Source organism: Chrysochloris asiatica, unplaced genomic scaffold, assembly GCF_000296735.1.
Source record: "Chrysochloris asiatica unplaced genomic scaffold, ChrAsi1.0 scaffold00094, whole genome shotgun sequence".
NCBI classification, from domain to species: Eukaryota; Metazoa; Chordata; class Mammalia; order Afrosoricida; family Chrysochloridae; genus Chrysochloris; species Chrysochloris asiatica.
In genome coordinates this window covers 2,038,926-2,065,510 of record NW_006408612.1, presented here as the reverse complement: position 1 = coordinate 2,065,510, position 26,585 = coordinate 2,038,926, and the positions used below count along the sequence as shown (strand labels likewise).

Below are 26,585 nucleotides of genomic sequence, written 5' to 3'. Positions count from 1 at the left end.
TAATTTAATCACAAACTTTCCTTCATATATCAAAATAGTTTTTAAACATGTTAAAATACATTAGGTATTCTATTAATTTCATTTTCTTGGAGCTCTTCAGCAGCTCTTTAGAAAAAATAATAGTAAAACTCACATAAAATTATTGTAAAGTATACAGTTCAGTGGCATTTAGTATGTTCACAGTGTTTTGCGACCACCACCTCGCTCTAGTTCTAAAACATAATACAGTAGTCATTCCCCATTCCTTCATACTCTACTCCTGGCAACCAGGAATCTACTTTCTGTCTCTATTGATTTATCTAGTCTGTATATTTCTTAGAAATAGGACCATACAATATGTGACCTTTTCATGTCTGGTTTCTTTCATTTAGCTTAGTGTTCTGGAGTGTCATTTAGCTTAGTGTTCTGGAGTGTTGGTTAAATGTTATTGAATTGCTTCCAACTCATAGCAACCCTGTATAGGGTTTCCAAGTTATAACATGTTTCAATACTTAGTTCTTTTTGTTGTTGTTGTTCAGTAATATCTCATTATATGAACAGGTCAGATTTTGTTTATCCATTTATAGGTGATGAACATTTGGCTATTATAAATGTGCTATGATGAACATTTGTGTTCATTATTTGTTTTTAATTCTTTGGGGTATGTACCTAGGAGTGGAATTGTTCAGTCACATATAGTCTGTGTTTGATTTTTATGAGGAACTGCTTGACTGTTTTCTACAGCAGCTGCAGTATTTTACTGAAGCTTTCTGATCTGCTCCATGGTCTAAAGCTGTACTTTGTAAGCTTGCTGCATGGTTGTCATTTTGGAATTTCCCTTCATCTTCATCCTGTGAATTCCCTTTGCCTATTATGTTGAATCTCCTGTTTGCTGAGTATTGTGTTTTCCATTATCAAAGTTTACTTCCTCTTTTTTGGTGGAATACTTACTTCTAGTAGGGATTTTTCTAGGAAAGATGCAAACGAAGGAAATTTAAAAAGCATTGCTCTTATGCTTTCTGGCTTCTAGTGTTGCTACTGAGAAGTATATTCTCATTCTTGATTCTATTTTGAATCCTCTTGGACCCAACCAACAATGATCAGCTCTTACCAATCTTGTTTTAACTGCCCCCTATAGGATCATTTTGAAGCAAATCCCATACACTCTATAATAATATCTGTGATACATCATACCATATCTTTAAAAGATCAAAGAAAGTCCTTCAATTATTGACCTTATTAAAAACATAGGAAAAAATTCTCTTCTAACATAGGTTTGTACTTGCAATGAAGATTTGGCTTGGTTTTTAAGAGAAAGGTCTATATTACCATTAATACTGAGTATTATCAGGAAGGCTAGTTCATGCTAATGGTTGCCAATGGGTAATTTTGGGAAGCTAAAGCATACACATAGGAGCTCTGGTAGTGTCGTGGTTACAAATTGGGCTGTGAACCTTAAGGTCAGCAGTTCGAAACTACCAGTTCTTTGCCGGAGAAAGACGAGGCTTGTCTTCTCCCGTAAAGATTTACAGCCTCGGAAACCCTGTACAGGGTCACAACTGACTTGAAGGCACTTAATAACAACGGCAAAGCATGCACATGGAATCCTGATGTAGTGCTATAGTAGAAATACTGGACTGTTAACTGTAAGGCTGACTGTTCAAACCCACCAGCCGCTCCTTGGAAACCCTATACAGGGTTACTATGAGTTGGAACTGACTCTTAAAACACTTAACAGCAACAACATAAAGAACAGAGAAACGCAGGAGTGAGAAAGGGAAGAGACAAAAGATGTATCTAAGGCAATTAGTGGACTTGTGACTGCTTCTGATTAAAGCAGAATATCCTTGCCATGGGGGTATTTTAACTAACCCAGTGATACAGAAATTCCTGTTTCATGTGAAGGGTGATGTGCTAGGAGTTAAGGTGATTGGAAGGTAGAGTGAATTAGAGAGAATGTCTGAAGTAAGAGAGGAGAAAAAAGAGACCATTTGTGCCAATATCTGTCATAATATTTACTAGTTGGATTTGTTAATTTCCCAATTTGTTTTCCTCAGAGTTACCATCTATTTAAGTTCTTACTATCGATAGATTTATGGTATACTTGTCTCTAGGATACTGATCTAATAAGGAAATAATAATAATTTTTAAAAAGCTTGTTTTATTGTTAAACATCAAACAAACAAAATAAACCATATTTAAAATGTACAGTTTAATGGATTATTGTAAGGCAAACATTTGCTGAGGCAATTTTAATGTCTGTAAGTTGTCAATGAAATATAAATCTATAGGCAAATATAATGAAATAAATTAGTGAAATGAGACTTTATAAAGGACTATTTTAAATGTTAGAAAAAGCAAAGCAAAATAGATTTCTAAGCTAGGATAAATAGATAGTTATCATGTTTTCTATGTTTAATCATCCTTGAGTAATATTTAGATATTTAAATGTGACTATTATTTCTAGAGTTGCTAATAGTGTGAAAATAGCTTCCATCAGCATCATGATTATGTTGTGTTAATAGGTTATTTGAATTATGTTATAGGTTTTCAGAGCAGAAATGCTCTAATTTTGATTTTGTATGATACCTGGGTATTATTGGCACATATTTCTGTTTGAATTGATATCACTTTATTGTTTGGCTACCCCAAAATTTGCAAGTTCAGGAATATTCTGGATATTTTTGCTGTTTATGATTGTTGCTGTGTACCATCAAATCATTTCCAATTCTTAGTGACCCTATATGATAGAGTAGAAGTTTCTCATTGGGTTTCCTATCCTGTGAGCTCCCCCCTCCGTAATTATGGGTTTACTGTAGAAGTTAATAGGTTACAATTCAGGATCAGAAACTGCTCAGAATACAGTTCTTCAGTTAAGGGCACCTCTTCTCAGCTGTGCCCACAGTCAGACCTTTTTCTGATCCTCAGCCTCTCAGCTATATGGCCCCTTGGCCTCTGCCCTGTTTGGGCAATCTTAGAAAATTCTTATTTTAGCTCTGCCAATAAATGCCCAAAAGGCATGCCACTCTGCCAGTAAGCTTCACCCAAGCTCCATGGGTTAACAAACTTAACTCCCCAGAATGCCTGCGGGGCACCCCACTCCACAAGCAAGCTTCCTGCCGAAGAAACCCAACCTTCATTCTCTGTGGGCTGAACACAACCACTTTCTTGTGTTCTTGGTTCTGTTTCCTCTGCTACCCCCGCTTCCTTGCTGCTTCTCTAGTGTCACAGTTCTGTCTATGGATTGAGAATGTTTGGCATGGGGATCTCAGGGTTCAAAGGATATGCGCCACTCCTGGCTCCTTTTTCTTTGTGACAATGAGATCCTCCTATGCTGTAACCTCTGTGGAAGTAGGATCACCCAGTCTTTTCTTCTCTGGAGTTGCTAATGGGTTCAAACCTCTAACCTTTTGGTTAGCAGCTGAGCACTTAAAAATTGTGCCACCAAAGTTGCTATTGTTAAGTTCCATTGAGTTGGTTCCAACTCATAATGAAGCTGTATAGGGTTTCCTAGGAGTGGCTGGTGAGCTTGAACCGCCGACCTTGCAGTTCAAACTGGCCTTGCAGTCCAGTGCATTATCGCAGTGACACACCAGGTCTCCAGTTTATGATCGTTATTATTAAGTGCCGTCGAGTGGGTTCCGACTCATAATGACCCTGTATAGGGTTTCCGAGAAGCAGTTGGTGAGCTTGAAACACTGATCTTGTAATTCAAACCAACATTGCAGTCCAGCGCATTAGCCTGCTGAGTCACACCATGATTAGTTTATGATTGGTGGTTGGTTATAGGCTGTGGAGTTGGTGTTGACTAGTAGCGACCCTGAATACGGCTTTCAAAGCTGTAAATCTTTAGGGAGCAGAAAGCCTCATCTTTCTCCTGAAGAATGGCTGGTAATTTCAAACTGTTGACCTTGATGTTAGCAGCCCAACTCATAACCACTACACACTACCCGAGCTCCTAGTGTATGATAGTTGTTGTTGTTAAGTACCGTGGAGTCAGTTCCAACTCATAGTGACCCTGCACAGGGTTTCCGAGGCTGCAAATCTTTTACGGGACTAGAAAGCCTCATCTTTCTCCTGTGGAACAACTGGTAGTTTCAAACTGCCGACCTTGAAGTTAGTGACCCGATTTGTAACCAGTACGCTACCAGAGCTCCTGATGATTGTTAAGTATCGAGGAGTCGGTTCCAACTCATAGTGACCCTGCACAGGGTTTCCGAGGCTGCAAATCTTTATGGGAGCAGAAAGCCTCATCTTTCTCCCGCGGAACAGCTGGTAGTTTGGAACTGCTGATGATTAGTTATGCCTAAAACCAGAGAAAATGATAGCTGCACACTAGTTATGCAGTTTGTTATTCATAACTTACACGTTACCGTTACTAAGTATTACGCTAGTTCTGTAGTATACACTTTGGACTGCTGACTACCAGGTCAGTGATTCAAACTCACCATCTGCTCCTCGGAAACCCTTTACAGGGTTGCTATGAATTGGAACCAACTCAGTGGCACTTCACACAACAACAACAATTAACAGTTGCTAGGGTTTCTCAGTAAGTTCATTTTAAAAAAATTGTTTGATAAATGATCACTAATTCATTTCACGAGAAAGATTTTGATTACAACATTTAAAATTGAAAAGCCTCAAGTTGAATCTCAACTGTTAATTCCCGAAGTACTCTTGGATGACAAGGATGCTTTCAAAAGGAGAGAATAAATTGCCATGTTATTTTAAAAGCTGAAATACGCACTGACAATATTATTCTCTTTGTTTTCTTTGATGAAAATTTTTCAAGTAAAGTTTTCTTTATTGTCATGCTCTGATTCATTTTGTTTCCTGACGGAGTGATATGTAGTAATTTTTTTTTTAAATTTTATTGTGACTTGAGTGAAAGTTTACAGAATAGATCATCAGTTTTACGTTCAACAAATATGAGGAACATCTTTAAGAAAACATGTGCTTCTTAAATCAAAAGCTTTGTTATAAATTCTGAGCTATACATCATTCATTTCTCAACAAGTGCATGGAGAGGCGGGTGTCCTTAAAAAAAAAGGAAACCCACACTAGCGATGCGCTTTAACCAATTTAATGCCCTATATCTAATTTTTTTTCCTTCAGGAACTGCAATTAGAACATGCAAGACAAGCCTTTGCACTGAAAGATAAGAGCAAAACTGGCATGATTTCTGGGCTGGATTTCAGTGACATCATGGTTACCATTCGGTCCCACATGCTTACGCCTTTTGTGGAGGAGAACTTAGTTTCAGTAAGTGCAAAGCAAGTGTTTAAACTTTCTCTAGATAGAGATGTTGTTCAGACTTGTTTCTTACATTTCTAGATTTTAACTTCTTTACTAGGAATTGCAGCAGACAAGCTTGTTTGATTTGTTCAACCACTTGGGTAGAAAATGCAAATACATTTATAGACTGGCTTGTCCTTGGGAGAAGTGCATTTAATACAAAGATCCTGAATGTATGAATTTTGTGGGTCTGGATGAAAGTCAGGTGATGTGTTAGAATGTCCTCTGTGGCTCACTCCTCACCCTGCCCCTTCACCTGTGCACCAGTTTGCATGGCACAGATAGCTTTCTTGTTTCCGCAAAATAATCATTCACTGAAAGAAGGTAAGCAACTAGAATATGAATGGTTTTGCTGTAGGAAATTCTGCCTCAGAATAGGATACATGGAAGTTGCTCTCTGAGTTTCACCAATGCTTCAGTGTAGAGTCAATGTATGATGCTCATCTCTCAATCATCTTGAACCATTGGGTCCTAAATTGCCACCTAGACCTATTTGATTTTCAGCTGTTCTAACTTTCTGTTTCATAGGTAAAAGACAAGCAGGGTATATGTAAAAGGAAGATGGTAGTGATGGTAAATGGTCTTCATAGCTTCACTCAGAGGCAGCGTCTTGTTCTCATATATTTCCAAATTATTTATTTCCATTTACAGAATTCAGGAGAAGCAAGGGCATTTGTAGACAAGGGTGAGCATTTACCTTTACCATTGGCAGTACCTCTCCCAGACATTACTGCCTTCACGTTAGCCTCTTCCCGCCCCACCAGGCTCCAGAGACCTTGCTATAAGAATGGCTCTTTCCTTTGTTGACTGCAGGGATCATCAGTGGCCTCTGCACTGTTTTGGAGGAAATATGTGGGCACCAGCTCTGTGGCTCACTCCTCTGTGTGCCCCTTCACCTGTACATTCAGTCTCTATGGATCAGACCCAATGTTTCGTTCTTTCTAACACCTTATCTCTACAAAATAATCATCTGGGCTAATAGCAAACTGTTGTCATCCACTTCCATTCAAAGAGGGTGAAACTCCCTGACTTACCCATTTTATTGTTCGTTCATTGTACTGATGTATAAGTTTTTGATTGCTGCTTGTTTTCAATGGAGAGAAGCCAATAAGCACGTCTGTTTTTTCAGCTGAAGATCATTATCCCTGATTTAGACTGGGGTAAAAAGATCAACTTCTGTTCTTTCTCTTCAGTAAATTTGAACATGGGGCATGTCACTTTCTCCTAGACAGTTCACCTCTTTGACACCCATTCCCCACCCCCTACCCCTATTTCATGTTCTAACCAAAAACTGGAAGAAGAAAGGGAGAGAGAGAGGGGGAAACAAGAAAGAAGGAAAGAAAATCCTAGATTGGTTTTGAGTATCTTAGGGTGAGGGGACGCATTTAATCTTTTCCAATTGGATTGGATAGACCTGTTATTGCTTCAGTTTGCCAAAAGCCATTTCAAATCCTTGGAGGAGTGTTTGAATCCTGTTTGGAGGTCATTGGTATCTAAATTTAGGTTACTACAAATATTTTTGAGTTAGGGTATACCAGTGTGTGTATGAGGGACAGTGGACTTGGTACATGTGCTCATTATTACCTCTACTACTCCTTTTTTTAACCTCTGCTATTCTTAATAGACCTTTATGATTAACGTTGTCACAGGGCTATTTCAATAAGCATTCCTTTAACTTTTTTATTAAAAATGTTTTCAATTATATAGGTTCTTCTAACTCTTGGCTTGGAAATTAGGCCTTTGTAAACTGAAAATATTCTCTTTTGAGTTTATGTCCAATTGGTGGACAAAGGGAGAAATTATTCTTCCAGCAGAGATAATGAAGGCCAGATTGTTCCCCACACCCCTCAGGCACGAGAGAACCTCTTCTGCTCTGTGCTGTAACTTTGGCGAATACAGCCTTGTATTGTTTTATGTCCATTTTTTGGATTTCTTGATAATCATTGCCTTCATAATACAGATTCAGGACCCAACAGACTGAAGATATTTAAATATCTAAATTATAGCAGCGAGCTTTAAAAAAAGTTAGAAAGAGTTAATAGTGAAATCATCTTAAAGTTTAAACTTACCACTTATAATTTGTCTTTGTTTTGGTGGAGAAAAGCAAGTTTATCAAATTCTCCTTATATTGTATATTGATGTTTGGTTCATACAGGACTAGCAGGAGTGTTCCATAGTTAAGGGTCATAAAAGACATGTTTAAGTAACCATTGTTTTTGATCTGTGATAATTATATTTGTTATTTTTGACCTTTATAGGTAGAAGAATCTTGAAGTCCAACTTCCAGATGTTGCTTTTTTCCTTAAACCCTAAATTACATAGACTCCTTTAGGGTATGAAATGCACTGAGCATTTCAGTGTGCTACTTTCCTTGTATTTACCGACTGGTCGTTGAAGTATACTGTGTCTATAGCTATGTTTTGGGTTCTTGTCTTTGTTTTTTAACTTTTTGTGATATCATTTCCTAGGCAGCTGGAGGAAGTATCTCACACCAGGTTAGCTTCTCCTACTTCAATGCATTTAACTCCTTACTGAATAATATGGAGCTTGTTCGTAAGATATATAGCACTCTAGCTGGCACAAGGAAAGATGTTGAAGTCACAAAGGGTAAGATTTTTTTTTTTAAATGTATACAGTTATTTGACTCTCAGCATTTTCACTTTTCTTCGTCTGGGGCATGAAATTGATCTCAGTATACTTAAGCTAGCTCTAGAAAGTATGTTGCCACATGTATATGTTTCACCTGGGCCATAGTTATCACCGAAAATCCAGATGGATTTGATGGGATGCTGAGGTCAAGAATGAAAAAGTGTTTTTGATAGTTTTGATAAGAACCTTGGTCCAATCTGTCAAACCAGGTTAATGGTACTATGGCAGCAGGCTGTTTGTACTAAAAAGGAGTTGCCGCAGAAAGATGGGCAGGTCTACTCCATTCAGTGAATTGTAGAAGGATGTCTTCAGTGCCTGGGAAACAGCCAATTCCTTTTACCTTGTAACTCAGGAGATCGAAGTGAATAAACAAGATAGGAAACAGAATTCTAAAAAGGTTGTTTATCTTCAAAGTTCATTTTTCTCCTTTTTCTGTTTCATCGTAACATTTTATCTTTTACCAGCTTTTAGAAATAAGTAGTTAGTTACTCATACATAGTTGAAGTTAGGTTTTAAAATTCAGTTCTAAAGTTTTAAAAATACTACTAAACTACCTTTAGCCTTCAGATGATGATTGGTTTAGAAAAAAGTTTGTTGTCTTTGAAGAATATATAAAGATGTTAAATTTGGTCCTCTTTTCTTCCAGAGGAGTTTGCCCAGAGTGCCATACGCTATGGACAAGTCACCCCCTTGGAAATTGACATCTTATACCAGCTTGCAGACTTATATAATGCTACAGGGTAACTAACTAGTCCAATTATTAGTCATGCTGTTTTTATAGGGAAGTGCTTTTTCAAATATGAAATAGTGCTGTGCTTTTCAGTTCCTTTCAGCAATAGTTTATTCAGTTTACTAAAATTCAAGAAAAAGAGACACGAGATATTAGAAACAAAGAGAGGCAGATGGGGAGACAGAGGGTGGGAGAGGCAGAAGGACAGAGAGAGGAAAGAGTAAGAAAAAAGGAAGGAAACAATTGGGGGTAGAACTAAGAAGAAAGTAAGAGGGAGAAGAAGGGACGAGAGAAGGAAGTAAGGGGAGGCACGAGCAATGAGATGAATCAAAGAGAGAGGGAAAAGATTGATTTGATTTGGGTTCTCTGTAAGAATTACGGATTTCAAGAGATTTGTAGAAATTTGCCTGAATTGATAGGACTAAGCTCCATGTTCAGGACTCTTGTAATCATTTCAGTTGATGATGGTGGTGGTTATGTGCCTTGGAGTCAGTTCTGACTCATAGCGACCTTGTACAGTGTTTCGGAGGCTGTAAATCTTTACAGGAGCAGAAAGCCCCGTCTTTCTCCCGTGGAACAGCTGGTAGTTTCAAACTGCTGACCTAAAGGTTCACAGCCCGATTCGTAACCACTAAACAGTCATTAACCAATATATACCATTCTGTGTTAGAGCGTATCATTTTATTGAGATAAGCCTATGAAGAAAGGTGTTCGTTGATGTGTAACGATTTCTAATCATACTTTTTTTAAGGCGTTTGACTTTGGCAGATATTGAACGAATAGCCCCGCTGGCTGAAGGTGCCTTACCTTTTAACCTGGCAGAACTTCAGAGACAGGTAGGAGAAGTCTTATAAATATAATCACCTGCAACAATGCTGAAGTAGTATGTATATGACGCCTGATACTTCTTAAACTACGTTCTAAACAAACATGTATACAGATATACATAACTCAAATGTTACATGTATTGAAAGACTTTTTCCCTACCCTTGTAGGCGATTTCTCTGGGGTACCTTGATTTATGTATGTGTTTTTGTCTTTTTGCTTATTATGAGAAGGACGGTAAGAATACAAACATGCATAGGCTTGGTAGCCTTCCACCTGAAATCAATCTTTTCATTTGTCCCTTTTAAAGGTTACTCGTAAAGCCCATTTTGTGTAATTCAAGTGTCGGAGCTTTTTTTTAAATAGTATTTTACTGTGTTTCAGGTGAACGTTTCACAGTTTATATATATGTGTATATATGTGTATATTTTCGCCCATGCCAGTGGCTGCCATTTTTATGATGTGTCAGCATTCACATTAGTTCTGTTCTGTTTGTTCTGCTTGCATTGATCTAGTTTCCCTTCCCATCCTTGCCTTCACGTCTTTGCTTTAGATAAATGCTTAGTTTTATGTAGTTAATTGTTTAAGGGAGCATAATACTTACAGGTGATTTCATGTATTTTGTAAACCAGTCTATTTGGTTTATATTTTATAAACAAACCAATTTATTTGGCTGAAGGGTGACCTACGGAAATAGCGTCAAATAGTTCAAAGACTTTCTTAGGGCACATTCTTAGGAGTGCCTCTAATCTTTATTGGTCTGACCTTTTTTAGGAATTTGAATTTTGTTCTACATTTTTCTCGATTTTATCTAGGACCTTATATTGTGTCCCTAGTTAGATAGTGGTAGCTGGGCACCATCTAGTTCTTCAGGTCTCAGGTCATGTGGGTTATTAATTCTGTGGGCTGGTTTCTTCTTGGAGCCTTTGATGACCTTCATTCTCTTTTGCTCTGTATGAGTAGAGGCCAGTAGTTGTTGGATTGCTCACATGCTTGTCATACCAATCTAGGATGTAGAGCATTACCTTTTAGAACTATGTTATGCTATTGCTAAATTGTCCCCAGAGATTATGGTCCAATAAAGTCTTATAATCCAGTAATGGAATCCCATGAACTGTTGGGATATGTTTAGGAAACATCCATAACTGTGCTCTGATGTGGTATGCTGTATGTGTGGATGTGTATGCAGCTCACACAAATGTGGTTATGCATAAACCTACAGATACACCTGTACATGCATTGGTACTAGTTCCCTAAATGTTCTGTACATCTATATGCATGCACACATATTTTTGGTTGTTTTTACTATTGTTGCAAAATTATGTATGTTATAGCATTTAACTGAAATTATCCCTTTTTCTTATGTTCTTCTTGGTATCTTAGTGTTTATTTCACCTATATTTTGTTTGGTCTTTCTCATCACCAAAAGTAAAAAATGTTTACTACCTATAAAGTGATTCCCATCTTCCTCCCATATCTTGTAATCATCAAAGCACTTTGGTTTCTGTATGTATATCTATTGATTTTTTTTTTACAAAGTGGGACCATACAATATCATTTTTTGTGACTGACTTATTTCTCAATTTCCTCTAGATTCATCCATGTTAAAAGATGCTTTGTGGACTCCTAATTATTCTTTATAGTTGCACAATAGTTCATTGCATGTACGTGCCACAGTTTGTTTATCCATGCATCCATTAGTGGGCACTTAGATTGTTTCTATCTTTTTGCTATTGCAAATATTACAGCAGTGATCATAGGTGTGCATATGTCTATTTGCGTCACTGCTTTTACATCTCTAGGATACTTACCTGGGATTGCTGGATCATAAGTTTTTTCTATTTCTAGCTTTTTAAGAAAATGCCGTACTGTTTTCCATAGTGGCGGTACCATTCCACAATCCCACCAGCAATGAATAAGAGTTTTAATATCCTTACAACCTCGTCAGCATTTGTTTTCTGTGCTTTGGATAATTTCCATTGTTGCTGGAGTAAGATATATCTCGTTGTTAGGGTTTTTAAAATACAAAACATTCTCTAATAAAATAAATCTTTCACTGGGATTGTGCCTCATAACCAAAGCAGTTGCTGTCAAGTCGGTCGGCTCCAGCCTGTGCATGTCAGAAGCGCTGTATTTTGGAGGGGCTTCAGTGGCTGATTTTTTAGGAACTAGATCACCAGGTCTTCCTTCTGAGGCATTCCCGGGTGGCTGTAAACTTTCAACCTTTCAATTATCAGCCAAGTGAATAGATTGCGCTAATAAAATAGGAAAATAGTATCTAATATGAATCATAAAGGAAACTTTGGCTATTTCATTTTTGACAAAATATTGATTTCCTTTTTTAATTTTAAGAATATGAAGACATTTGTTTCTGAATCCTATACTGTTAATGCATTTCTAATTTTATAAATAACTTGTTAGGATAAGAAAAAACATGAAAAAGCATCAAAAGCTTTGAAGAGTAGACTAGAAAAATTTTAAGATTTTTTTTTTAAACAGAAATCCTCTATGTAGCATTTGGAGGACATTTCAAGGATCCAGGTAGTGTTGTGGTTACTAATGCCTTAGGTTACTAACCATAAGGTCACTAACTATCAGGTCAGGCATTCAACCCCATCAGCCACTCAAGGAAGACAGGTGAGGGTCTTGGCTCCTGGTAAAATTTACTGTCTTGGAAACCCTACATAGGAGTCTGAATTGACCTATCTGATGGTGAGTGGTTTGGGTTTGGATGTGGAGAACATTTCAGTTAGGTATATGGCTTTGTATGGGAGTGAGGGACAGGAGGGCCTCCTTGTATTTCCTTGTTCTAATAGACACATGGGACCTGTGCTTTCATGATTCTTTGGGAGATTGTGATGCTATAGTAGTCTAGGAGACTAGTGGAGGGTATAGTGAACAAAAGGAAGACGAGAGACAAGAGAGGAAAATGTTACATCCTCCTTCCCCAGAAAGAGCCCAAGTCTCCTTTTTCTAGGTTCTGCCATATTGAGGTAACCAGGGGTGGGCTTGCTAGTAGTATACACCTTTACCAAACGGGCTAGTGACAAATCAAGGCATGTGTTAGTATGGTGCCCTTTGAGAAGGTTCATTGGGAAATCTTTCATCTACTTGAGCTTTGTAGAATGATGATTCTGCCCCTGAAATGAATTAAAATTTCCAATTCTGCTTCATATAATCAAAAACAAGAACTTTGTTTTTTCAGTGAAGTCAGATTGAAGTTCATTGAAAATGGGAAGTACTGCTTTTAAGCACTGTGGAGTCTGTTCTTACCCATAGCGACTCTGTATAGGGTTTCCAAGGAGCGGCTGGTGAGCTTGAACCACCGACCTTGAGGTTCAAACTGACCTTGCAGTCAAGTGCATTAACTTGCAGTGCCACACCCAGAGTCCCTGACAAACCATTGGTCTTGTTGAATCTCAGCCTTCATGATCATGATCCTACCTTAAGAGAAAGAGTACTTTCCCTTTGGCCCGTTTGCTCACAGCAGGCAATTTGCTTAGTGCTGAGGATTTTCTCTCTACCTAAATGCTAAAATTTCAGTACACAATCATTAATAGAGATGACAGTCACAGTAGCATTCTCTTTATGAATATTCATGAAATGAAATCCATAGCATTAATTACATTAATTTACATACCTGAATACAAGTGAACCATGAGCTATAGTGATAACTGAGCCAAAAGCGGGGGGAGTGTGGGAAACCTTTGGTAACCATATATTGTATGTTTTCGTGTAAATGGTATTAAATAGAATGGAGGTGACATTTCTTTCAAAAGACATTTGAGTATTTATAGCTAGAGATGTTTTTAGCTAAGAATTAAAGCACAATATAATCCTTTAGTTTTCACAGGATTTTGTAGGGCTTAGAAGCCTTCATTAAAGGAAAAAAGTATAAAGAAAAATGTATGTAGTTGAACCCAGGAAAAACCTTTTCTATGAAGAAGGGGATTAGTGGTTACTTGATGCTTATTGAGGATCATAACTCTTCTTATTCTGAGTTTCAGTTCAACATACTCTTTTGAGAAAACACATGATTGCAAATAATTCATCATCTATGAGAATGAAGTTTAGTTTTTATACAGTTTGTGATTAAGAAACTCCATTTCTTTAAAAAATGTTTTACATATATGTTTTTACTATATACTATGTTTAATAGGTAGCATCAGAGCTACATTGACTTAAAAGGACTTTAAAGTTTAAATCAAAGTGCCATAACTTAAGTTTTGTTCAAAAGGATGATTTTAAACATTTTTGCCTTGAAGGAACAGATTGTGTTTATTTTTTCAGCTTTGTTGTCTTTGAAACAAAATACCAGAATAAACTGAAGTTAGCCCTCACTGTGTTACAGACTGTTCAGTCAGCATTTAAAAACCTAATTAAAGCTAACTCAGTCAATATAATATGTTACTGGTGCATGGAAGGTTTTTACATTAATAAAAGTAAAATATAATTATAAAGTATTTTGTTTTTATCTTTTATGATTTCTACTTTTGTGTATGCTCTAAATATATACTATGTCTAATTGTATAATATATATTACTTAGATTTATATGTATATATATTTATAAAGTCCTAATGTGGCACTGTGGGATAATGCACTGGACCGCAGGGTTGATGGTTCAAACTCACCAGCCACTACTTGGAAACCTTATACAGGGTTGCTATGAATTGGAACCGACTTGACGGCACTGAACAACAACTTACATGTATATGTTGTTGTTGTGAAGTGCCATTGAGTTGGTTCCGACCCATAGCGACCCTGTAAAGGGTTTCCAAGGAGCAGCTGATGAGCTTGAACCACCTACCTTGCAGTTCAAACAGCTTTGCAGTCTGACTCATTAGCCCACAACACCACGCCAGGACTCCCAGCTGGACTACAAGGTCAGTTTGAACCATATGATCAGTGGTTCAAGCTCACCAACTGCTCCTCAGAAACCCTATTAAAAAATAAGTGTATATATGTATATACATACATACATACTTATTTTTGTTCTTATTCAATGCCGTCAAATCGGTTCCAACCCATAGCAATCCTGTGTAGGGTTTCTGAGGAGTGGTTGGTGAGCTTGAACTGTTGATCATATGGTTCAAGCTGACCTTGCAGTCCAGCATATTAACCCACAGCACCACACCAGGATTGTATATATAGTAGGGCTGTTGTTGTTGTTGTTGTTAAATGCTGTCGAGTCAGTTCCGACCCATAGCGACCCTGAACAGGGTTTCCGAGGCTGTAAATCTTTACAGGAGCAGAAAGCCTCATCTTTCTCCTGCAGAGCAGCTGGTAGTTTCGAACTGCTGACTTTGCAGTTTGCAGCCCGATTCGTAACCACTACACTACCAGAGCTTGCATATAATGTGTAAAACTCTAACTGCTAGGTGTGTTCAGTTATAAAGAATTGTTGGTGGCTCCATACAATAAACACCAGACTGCGAACTGCAAGGTCCACAGTTTGAGCCTGCCAGCTGCTCCTTAGGAAGAAGATGAGGCTTTTTGTTCCCATGAAGACTTAAAGCCTCCGAAACCCTATATAAGGTTATTATGAGTCAGAACCACCTCCACAGTACTTAACAACAACTGACTTAAAGGAGTGGTGGAGACTGTAGGGCTATCACTCAGGGTCAGACCTAGGCAAGACATCTGCCCTGTCACAAGTCTGGCCACTTTACCTTTGTCTGTGCAGTGGACCACAACACAGCACAGTGTGATCTCACTGTGGGTAGAAATTGCTGAGTCAGGACCTCCTGAAGACCTCACCGAGAGTTTATTTACAGAAGATTGAAAAATATCTGACCCCTGAGAGCTGCATTATGGCACATAGCCTGAGTACATGGGAAAATGACTCTTATCATTTGGGAGATAGTAAATCTCTAAGCAGTCTAAGATTAGTAGGAGTATTATAGTAATAAACAGAACAAAAAATAATTACTATCTTTCTGGATGACACATTTTCTTCTATTTTGTGATTGAATAAAAATTCAGCTTAATAGTAAAGAGTCTGTTAAAGTAGCCTACTTTTTCTTTTACTAGATTTCAAATAAAAATACCAACCTCAAATCCCTATAGCTGTCTTTTGTTACAGGATTTAAATCAAACACGTACCTGTCCGTGCAGTTGCATAGGTTAACTGGATAGGAAAAAAGTGTGTTTTCTTACAGGACCATTATGATTATGGCCTACTGTATGTAGTTTTCACTTTTTTTATGATAATTTCTTCCATGTGTTAAATTCAATTTGGGATGCAATGTATCTGTTTTCTCCTAAGTGAATTATAATAAATTGGTATATTGAGATTGTAGAGATTTATAAAATATATAGTGACATTGTTTGAAGCAGTGATGTTTTACTATTTGTCGACTTTTCCAGGAGTTTCATTTTAACTTTTCTTTTCATCAGCTATTTTCCTTTTTACTATAGAATTATTGAAATACAACACTATGGTAAACATAATGAGCCTTTTAAAGATCTCTGTGGAGATAACAATAAAACATTAAATATCAAATGCATTGGTTAACACAAATGCTATTTATTGTGGTACAATATTTGCAAAACAAGAAGACAGATGTAACCTTTCTTTAAACTGTTTCCTAAATTGTTTATAAATATATAGTTTTGCCATATATAGCTTGATTAATTGAGATATGAAGAGATTGTATTAGATAAAAGCATTTTTATCCTTCTTTTAGATTTGGGGCATGGACTCTCCATTAAACTATTTATTCCAGTTAGTGCATCTGAACTTTCTGTTAAGATGTTTGGGTTTTTAAAAGCTCATTTCATGTCAGTAATTTTCACGTTTTCTTGATGATAAAGCAAATATTGTACTCCTTTGTTTCATACCATCTATATACTATAATATATTTTCATAATGAAAATTGTAAAGAGCAAGACTGATAAACTAATGTAGACAAATTATGATCTCAGGCCCTTTCTTTATACTGTGGGATGATGCCTGTGAAATAGCATTATGAATCATCATAGGAGTTTTCCCTCTGTTTTGTTTTCATCTGATTTTATGTTGTTGTTGTTGTTAAGTGCCGTCGAGTCGGTTCCGACCCAAAGCGACCCTATACAGGGTTTCCAAGGGTGTAAATCTTTACGGGAGTAGAAAGCCTTATGAATATGGCTAGGACAGTGGCTCTCAACTTTAACCACATATCAGAAGTCCTTAAAAAAATATCTTAGTCCAGGCCCCAGGGATTTATTCTGAAGGTCTGCAAGTGATACCCTTGCATAGATATAATTAAGGATTGCATAGTTGTTAGCTGACATGTGGCTTTTAATTTACAGTGACCTCTCTTGACTAAGTAGAACTGGCCCATAGGATTTTCTAGGCTATAATCTTTGTTGGAATTGATTGCCAGGTGTTGTTCTCGCGGCACTGCATCTTTAACTGTTGCATCACCAGGGCCCCTTGAGGAATACATACTTCTAGGAAATCAAATGCTTGGTAGCATGGGTCAGAAACACTAAGTTGTCTAACGATAACCTTAGTGGTTGAGCTTCAACACCAAATAGAAGGGCAAACAGCCTCTGGACTCCTGAAATCATAGTTAATAAAAATTTCCACTTGATTCTCTCCCTCCCCCCCCTCCCAATGAACCTCTGGAACTTGCTTAACATATAATCTGGCAATCCTAGTTACTTTGAATAGTGGCCTGTGTATTGGGCTGAAGGTTGGTGGTTCAAACCCACCAGTGGCTCTTCAGGAAACAGATGAGGCTGCCTGTTCCTTAGAGATTTGCATCTCAGAAAGCCTAGCGAGCAGCCCTGCCCTGCCCTATAGGGTCACTATGAGAAGGTGTCAGCTTGAGGGCAGTGGGTCAGGTTTTCAGTTTGTAATAGATGAGAGGAGTCTCTGGGGGGCACAAAAGCACTGAATTATTAACAGAAAGATTGGTGGTTGAAATCCACCCAAAGGTACTGCAGAAAAAGCCTGATAATCTTCCAGAAGGTTAGTGCAGATCTACTCTGACATGCATGGGGTTTTGAGTTGGAATTGATTTAGCAACAACTGGTTTTGCTTTTTTTTCTTCTAAATAGGTGAGAAGCAGCAAAATCAAACAAGGAGGGCTGTTTGTAGGAGAATAAGCGGTGGGATGAGATGAGGAAGGATAGCAAAAACAGATGAGCTATCTCTTCATACAGTAACTGAGGGGACATAATGTTGACCGTAGTCATTAGAAGGGATGCTAGATTATATCAGTATTCTCTAATTTAGGAGTCAAGATGATAACTTTGTGTATTTTTTGAAGATTTTAAAAAATTTAACTTGGTTAAAGAAGGGGGAAAGAAAATTTTATACTTGAAACACTTATCTAAAAGAGCCACTTCGGTAAATTAATAGTATATTCCCAAATAGTGGCAGATAGATGAGGCATTAATTTTTGTTGTTGTTAAGTGCTGTTGAGTCGGTTCCGACCCATAATGACCCTGTATAGGAGTTTCCAAGGAGCAGCTGATGCATTTGAACTGCTGATTTTGGGGTTCAAACCAACCTTGTGGTCCAGTGCTTATTCTACAGCGCCACCCCAGGACTCTATGAGGCTTTAATGTTGTTAAGTGCCATTGAGTTGGTTCCAACTCAAAAAGACCCTCTGTAGGTTTTCTGAGGAGCAGCTGGTGAGTTTGAACCACTGACCTTGTGGTTCAAACTGACCTTGTGGTCCAGTGTATTATTCTACATGTAAAAAACAGAGAAAAAGTGACTGTTTCTGGATGAATATGTTTTTTAAAATGCTAATAATAGAGGTATCTATTTGAAATACATTGCTACCCTTTTTGGCTACATGAATATCCTATTTTTTCCTTTAAGAAAAGATGTTACCTCATTAACCACATCATTTTTAGGTTTTGTTTTCCCTTTATCTTAAAATAGACAAATTATAGCTTTTAAAATTTGTGATTTGCTCTCTGGTTTTCTTTTTTGTTTTTTTTCACCTGTTTCCTTCTTCCCCACAGCAATCTCATGGGGCAGGCAGGCCTGTCTGGCTCCAGATTGCGGAGTCTGCTTACAGATTCACTCTGGGCTCAGTGGCTGGAGGTGAGTGACATGTCTGTGTGCTAGTTCAACCTTGTGCTCATGTAATACTATCTCACGAGACAGGGACAGATCTGCAAAGGTGCAGTTCATTGTTCCTGCGGCTCATGACTGCAGGCCTTTCTGAAGTGTTCTTTATTTTTACCTGGGATCAGAGGACTTGTCACAGCACGGCTGTAGCCCCTCTGGCTCCAGTCTGTCTTCAGGACAAAAACCTTTGTAACGATGTGGAAGTCTTGGATACAGTGCTGCACTCATTGTAATTATACAGCGAGGGCCAATATGAAGAAATGGAGACCAAGACGGGTTATGTGTGGGGGATGAGAAGCAGGAAGGAAATAAAAATTTAGAGAAAAATCTTAGAACTCATGAAATAAAACAACTTCTCAAAGTGGTTCAGTTTATTTTTCTGATTGCAGTTTTTTTTCTTTCTTCTTTCACTGACTTAAGAGTATTTATACATGTTTATTTTCTCAAATGAACCCAAGCCCTAACAAATTTGAAAACCTTTTTTTTTTTCTCTCTCTCCTTAAATACTCTCCGTAGAAAATGTGTAGAAGCTGAAGTTACTTTGTTGAGAAGCACCTAGCAGGTGTGATTAAAATACTTCTGATTTTTTCAAAACAAGCCTGAACTGATGAGACTGTCATGTTTTCCTTTTCAGTCTTAGTTTTAGAAGTTACAAAGCATGTTTTGATTTTCAATTGAAAAATATAATGCTCAAGTTCATGTAATAAATTTTTCAGTTCCTGAGAAACTAAAGCATGACCTTATTAATTTTTTAAGCCAAAATCTGTACATAGAAATAGGATAATGTCGAGACTTTTTTCCAGTGTAGTTATAACTACAAACAACCTATCAAATGTTTAATAAAATTACAGCCACATATGAGGGGGTTTCAAAAAGTTTATGGAAAAATTCCATTTGAAAAAATTAAAAATATTTTAATTTTCCTTTTTCCATGAACTTTTTGAAGCCCCTTCATATATGTGCATATATAGCCATTTTGGAAGTTAACTGCTCTGTTGTTTGGTCATGTAATGGAAAGTATGAACATATTCTCTATGTTGTTGTTGTTACAGAAATGTGAGTGTCGATTATTTGATGCTAGGGATGGCTTGATGATCTACTGTCTGACTTAGGAGCCTGACGCATTAAAACAGCTGTATTTATGGGTCCTAATGGAATCCTGGTGTGGTGCTGTGAGATAAGCACTGGACTGCTAACTACAAGGTCAGCAGTTCAAACCTACCAGCTGCTCCTCAGAAGCCCTTTACAGAGTCACTATTAGTCGATACTGATTCCACAGCACTTGACAACCATAGCAGTGGATGTTAGCCAGTCATCCCTGTGCTATGTATGGGAGAAGGGAAAATATAAACTCTGTTTTGTGAGAAAAGATACTGTGCTTTGTTTTGTGGACCTTTGAGATGGGGTTTGTTTTCCTTATGGACCATTTAATTGTGTTGTTCTTGAAGCTTAAAGATGATTCTGTTTGTAGCTGTTGGAGCCACTGCAGTGTACCCTATAGATTTGGTGAAGACCCGCATGCAAAATCAGCGTGGCACTGGCTCTGTTGTCGGGGAGCTGATGTACAAAAACAGCTTTGACTGTTTTAAGAAAGTTTTACGTTATGAGGGCTTCTTTGGACTCTACCGAGGTGAGTAAGCAAATCTCAGCTGCCAAAGTGAAGTGGTTTTAGTTCACCACCTGCAGATTCTCACCCACTCAGGGAAAGCAATGTGTAATCTGCCCAGTCAGACGAGGGCTGACTCTCCCTCTCTTTCTCTTTTTTTTTTTTTCACTCATTGCTCGTTTCCTGTTTTACATTCTTACTGATAACCAGCAATATTAGTCTTCATATAAAGTCTTCATTTCTTCTTCCTGCCATTTCTATCTCTTGGACCCCAAATCCTGCTTGTCTTAGCCCGGTCTGTGGCAACCATGCTCTTACAAACTAAGGAATGTCTGTAGGTACAATGTAAGGACGACAGGTAAAACAGAGTAAGCTTCTCTTCCCAAAGAACTAAAGAAGAGAAATTGAACCCTTCTTTGTGAAATAGAAGCCAGGTTGCCGCATGGAGGTGCGTTAACTCTCTATCCATTTGTTTCAATGGAAAGAGATAACAAAAAATCTTTTGGTCTCTCCCAAGGAGACCATTCATAAATCTTTGCCACTGAGTCTGCTGAAATTTCAAAAAATCAAAAGCAAAGCTGTTGGCCACTATCTCTTTCTTGCTCATTTCCTCCCCTTAGCTCAGAGCCAGAGAGTTATTCTGACAGCATCAGAGCAGCCGTCCCAAGCTGAATTCTCCCTGCCACACCCCCCACCCCTCAGCTTTGTAGAAACTTGTTCTCTCTGGAGAGGGAATGACTTTCGTGTACATGTTTTCATGTTAGAATTTAGGGTTTCCTTTGGGAGGGAGATTAATTTTTTAATCCTTTGGGCGCCACTTGGAATTCTTTGAAAATACCCTGTACATGCTCAAGTCCTGGGCATTGATGTAATTTACTGTACTTGTTTGTTTGCACACAGTCACATTAATCCCCAGCTCATTCTGAGCTCTCGTTCGACTGTTTGCCTTAGAACCTCTTCCTAGGAAAGAAAGACTAGATCTAAAGCAAGCTTTATGTTTATGGACTGGAGAAAAAAATACCTCTGGTTAGCATTACGTGCAGGTATTCATGTGAAAGTTGCAGCCCTAGTACATGAGAGAGAGGGTCAGTAGGATGGTTCTTTTTGGCATTTTATATAGAATGAGCGAGGAGAGTTGTTCTGAACCCAAACTAAAACTCAGATAGCCTGCTTCTGAGAATTTACATAATCTGTTTTTCCACAAAACGTCTGGAATGCTACCTTCTCTAAATTCCAGCAATATACATATGCACCATGGGACATAGTGTATTAATGTTTGTTTTAAACTCTATGAATCCTTGCCTAACTGGATTCTATTTAATGGGGAACCTGAGGGCTAAAGTGGTTTGTGCTTTTTTTTCCCTCCCTTTGATATCACCAGTATTCCTTTGTTGAGTACTTTATCCTTCTTGATATGGTTTTAAATTGCAAAGAAAATGTCATTTATTGTAAGGAACATCATATACGGTACAGTTTAGCCTTAGTGGATGGTTGCTTAGAGAAGATTTCATATGGGAGCGATGCCATGTTAATTAAATAGGTCCAGTATAGAAAATGAATGGGGGCAGGATTGTGAGCTCTATTCAGGATGTGAGCTGATAAAATCAGCCCTTTAAATGAGAGTATTTTGTATTAGGGAAGAGATTGTAGGAGTCCTGTTTGTGAATACTGTAATTATTAAGAGTGTCATATATGGCTTCAAACTGGTCTATTATTCTGTCGGGTGATGGACAAAATTGTTGACAGATTAGCCTAAAGTTCTTTGCAGGCAACAATGAGATGATGTAATGACACAAATCAGTACTTCATTAAAATTCTATGATACTTATTGAGGCAAGTTGTAAAACAAATATACATGCTGCCATGGTTGTGGGAGAGTTAGATAAAAAGTAAAGAGCCTGGTAATCGTGAAGGTTAGAAAGTTAAGACTGCCATCTGCTGATTTGTTCTTTTAAATCAGTCTGCTCCTCTTTAGAGGTGTGTGCAGATTGTGTGTTTGTCATTGATAATTCCATTTGACTGACAGTAGCCTGTATGTACAATTACTTGCTGACTTTCAGCTCTTGGGAAATCACTCAGCAGATGCTCAAAGTAGGCTTAAGCATTGAGTGTGCAAACACACACAGAAAACTCCCTGTTGGCTGGGTGGTTGAAGGGATACAAATCATCATTGCTAGCATCTTTAAAACATGTATGCTAACAGTTTGGATAAGCTGTGTGTTTTAGAAAGCTGAGCCCTATGAATATCTACAGATGTTGAATTGTTTATATGTTTTTTTTATTTTCTGTTTTGTAGTCAGCCTGGAAAATTTAACTTTCAAGAATAATGATTTCCCTTGTTTTGAGGGGACTCTGGCATTTATTAGTAAATTAGAATATAATAGGCATGTGTTTTTGCTTGTAGAAAATAGTTATTAAATGATATTTAAAACTATATTTTTTCTATGCAGTTTTGGCTTCTTTTTAACAAAATGAGTATTGAATTCTGGGTTTCTCTAAAGAGAAAATTAAGGAATTGGTAGGATAATCTAATTTCCCCTAGTATAGTGACAACCTTAAAATGTTTGATGGGTAAGTAATGTGGGGGAAATTATTCCTTGTTGGGCTTGTGTATTCATATATTGTTCATGATGCTCTTTATTTACCTAGGTCTGATACCACAACTTATAGGAGTTGCTCCAGAAAAGGCTATTAAATTGACTGTAAGTTTCTTTCTTGTTGGTTTAGATTATCGTTAATCCAAAAAATGAAAGTTAATGCTTCTGATACTGGCATACTTTCAAGGCGTTTGTAAACCTCTAAGTTTTTAAGTAAACTTATTGCCATTTTAAGTTTTATTTTGAGACTAATGTCTTCCTGGCTCGGAAGAACACAAATGTTCAGTAGAGGAAATGATTGACAACTCTGGGTAACCTTTGTCTTTCTAATTAGGTTAATGATTTTGTCCGGGACAAGTTTACTACAAAAGATGGATCTATTCCACTTTTTGCAGAAATCCTGGCTGGAGGTTGTGTAAGTATGAATCCAGAACCCTTCTCACCTATGAAAAGACATATAGATTCTTTTAACCTTTCTGCTCATTTGAAATGAAATGTGGGTAACGTTTCCCCTGAACTCTAGGGGTTCTATGTAAGGGATTCTAGTGCTCACATGGAATTATTCTTTAATTTCGTTGGAATGTCAATCTGTTTCTGGGACAATCCTGAATTATACGTCTTCCTGATTGTTTTCTTTTTAAGTTACAGTTCTGATTCTTCTTACATATCACAGAAAATAGAGCACCATACATGGAGTTACCATACAGTTATATTGACTAGAACTTTTAAACAACTGTGAAATGACTGATTAATTGGGCCCTTGTGTTTCAGGTGTAAAACCAAATAAGACATTGTATTATTAGAGTGTTCCTTCCTGAGGGACAGGAGTATGTGGCAAACAACCTTAACTACACTGAGGCTATTTACAAAAATTATGAACCCAGAAAGTCAGATTATATTCACTAAGAACACAAAGTTTCGTTAAAATATGAGCATGATCTTGGTTTTAGATCACTTTTCAAATCTAAGTTTGCAACTCAACTACATTTATTTGTAGTATTTGTTTCACATTTGGTAATATGTGATTTGTTTAAGGTCATTTTAGTCTTGAAAATACTAGTAGTTTCCAGTGAATTGGCTGATAGGCTTGGCTGAAACCTCCTGAGTTGGTTGTCAACCAGAGGTGATGCTGTTGATGACCTTTCTAGCTGTTAATTCAGGGAAGATGCCCTGGAGGTCTGGGAGACAGATTCCTTCAGGTTCTGGGTGAGAAGATTTGTCAGCATGGCACATACCTGAGTCTTCACCTGCCTACAGCCATAGGTCTTGTGAACAAGAGTGTATGTATGCATGTGTGTGCACGCATGGTCCAAGATCTCAGGGAGAAAACTCACGTCTTTGGTTGGATATTGTGTTTCATGAAAGACAAATAATGGATATAGAATTTGACTTTTGCTTAGGTGAATCACCAAAAATTTAGTTTATTCTCTCCTTCTATCCCAGTTAGGAGTCCTGTTGTGACACCGTAGGATAAGCACTCGACTTCAAGGTCAGTTTGAACCACAAGGTCAGTGGTTCAAACTCACCAGCCACTCCTAGGAAACCCTATACAGGGTCACTGAGTCGGAACCAACTCAACAGCACTTAACAACCACAACCCCAGTTAGGAACCGACTTGACGGAACTTAACAGCAACAACCCCAGTTATATTCAGCAGTTGTTTCTCCTCTGATGAGCGACCCTTGCATATCATAAATTCTTTTCTCCGTGCTTTTAATTTCCATTTGGCTAGGAAGCTTCCTGCCTCATTTCCCCCACAGTGCCTACATACATTTACCAGGCATCTTTTTTTTTAAAAACTTGAGCGAAGGTTTACAGAGTAGATCATCAGTTTTACATTCCAAAAAATCATATATTTCATTTCAATGATTGCAATTCCCTGGTGGATGTAATATCCCTTATTCCACTTTAACCCAATGATTCTTGCTTCCATTTCTCCTTCTTTGCCAATCCTTCTGAAATTTGTCCTCAGGAAAACACTGCCCTTTAGATCTTGAATGGTTGATGTGCATACCTCACTAATGTTATTGTCCCCCAAATACGCATTTACTGCTTAGTTGAAAATTGAGCCATGAGATTGAATTTCGTTCCAGATGTGAAGAATGACCAGGAACCAGGGTTCCTCCGGTCTCTTTCTGACTAGTAAGCCTACCAGACGTCTTTAAAGTCATGTCCTTCCTATTTCTTGTAGCTAATTATTTCCATTTGTGATATCCTGATGTTTTGCCCATGGAGCTAATCCATTCTCATGTCTGACATGTGATCTGAGTGAGTTGAGTGATTAAAGCACCATCAGTCCCTGTGTTCTTCCTAGGTATGGCTCCTGTTTGTAGGTTTGAACTTTATTAATTTCTATTGAAGTCTGGGGTGCCTTTAGGGTTATGCTAACACTAGATCTCATCCTTAATCATGACTGATTTCTGGAAGCTCTGATGGATTGTCTAGCTAGAAATTTACAGCATGGAAAATAGGTTGGACTCTAGGCAGAATGATTTTTTTTCCTCCCTCCTCTCTAAATCATGTGGTTCTGAGAGAAAAGAAAACATGTATTTATTGAGTTTGTACTCATTTACACTGGTGTAAATGAGGCTTAAAATTTAATCAGTTACCTCTCCCAGAAGTCTATGTATTTCAACAAAAAGGGAAGATTCTTTATTTATAGACTACCAGGCATTGTAGGATATAAGAACATTTCTTGTTTTCTGGATGATACTGGGTAAGCAGCCACCGGGTCAACACTAGGAAGAGTGGCCACCTTGAATTTGATGCTTAGAATCCTCACCAGTAGAGGTGATGATATAATGAACAGTGCTTCTGTGGGTGCTGGACTGAAAGCTGTCAGTGCCACCAGGTGAGACGAATGCTGCTGCTGCTCTTCTAAAAAGGACCCAGTTTTTAAAATGCCCTAATGAAGAAGAGATGGCTCAAACTTTGGAGTGGTCAGTATTGGCTTCTTAAGTTTGTTCCTAGTAGGAAGAAATTAGCTAGGACCTGGGGCTTAAGTTCTCTTTATGTGGGAAGAAAAACCCTAGGCCCCAACTCTATGAAAATGATCATATTGCCCTTTAGGACAAATAATGGTATTCACTGACAGGATCACAAAGTGATAAAGCAATACAAATCTCTGGCCATTAGGCATTGGGGTTTTTTTGTGTGTATTGGTTTTTGTTTGGTTACATGAGTTGGTTTTAAAATATTTGATACATGCAAAAGAATGTATGTTTATATAGATATAAAAATGAGTATCCATCAACGTGCCTCTCCGACTATAATATTAATACTTTCATCGACACAGATTTTCTGTTCCTGAAAAGATGTACAACTCAGAAACCTTATACAGGCTCCCTGGGACTCTACGGTGCTTAGCAACAACAGCAATCTACCTGGATGGCGCAAACACTTGTACTAGCTGAAAGGATGGTGGTTCTAACCCACCCACAGGGGCCTCCAAAGACAGGCCTGACAGTTTGCCTCTGAAAGGTCACAGCGTTGAAAACCCTATGGAGCATGGAGCACAGTTCTACTCTGTACACATGGGATCGCCGTGAGTCAGAATGAACTCAGCAACTAACAGCAGCAGTAGCACCAATCCGCTCGTTTTCTAAATGAGCAGTAGTCCCATTCTCTTGTTCAGTAAGTTGAGCGGTCAAAGTTGAGAAATACTTGGTGTTTGTTCCTCCTTGTAAGGAAACCAGGCTTAGAATATGTTTATATCTCATAGAAAAATGTTGTTGTTGTTGTTAGGTGCCATCGAGTTGGTGCCAACTCATAACGACCTTATACTCAGGACAACGAAACACTGCCTGATCCTGGGCCAACCTCACTATTGTTGG

The 26,585-nt window shown here is 37.9% G+C and overlaps 1 protein-coding gene across 2 annotated transcripts in view; it reads left to right on the top strand.

Moving 5' to 3' along the window:
- The window catches only part of SLC25A12 (solute carrier family 25 (aspartate/glutamate carrier), member 12), a 101,138-nt gene that overhangs the window by 54,150 nt on the left and 20,403 nt on the right, over positions 1-26,585 (top strand). For both annotated transcript variants that reach the window (XM_006866633.1, XM_006866634.1), the window contains 8 exons: positions 5,095-5,241; positions 7,743-7,881; positions 8,570-8,663; positions 9,405-9,489; positions 18,441-18,522; positions 20,021-20,179; positions 22,805-22,857; positions 23,087-23,167. In XM_006866633.1, the coding sequence (XP_006866695.1) occupies positions 5,095-5,241; positions 7,743-7,881; positions 8,570-8,663; positions 9,405-9,489; positions 18,441-18,522; positions 20,021-20,179; positions 22,805-22,857; positions 23,087-23,167 (840 nt within the window). The remainder of the gene's footprint in view (positions 1-5,094; positions 5,242-7,742; positions 7,882-8,569; positions 8,664-9,404; positions 9,490-18,440; positions 18,523-20,020; positions 20,180-22,804; positions 22,858-23,086; positions 23,168-26,585) is intronic.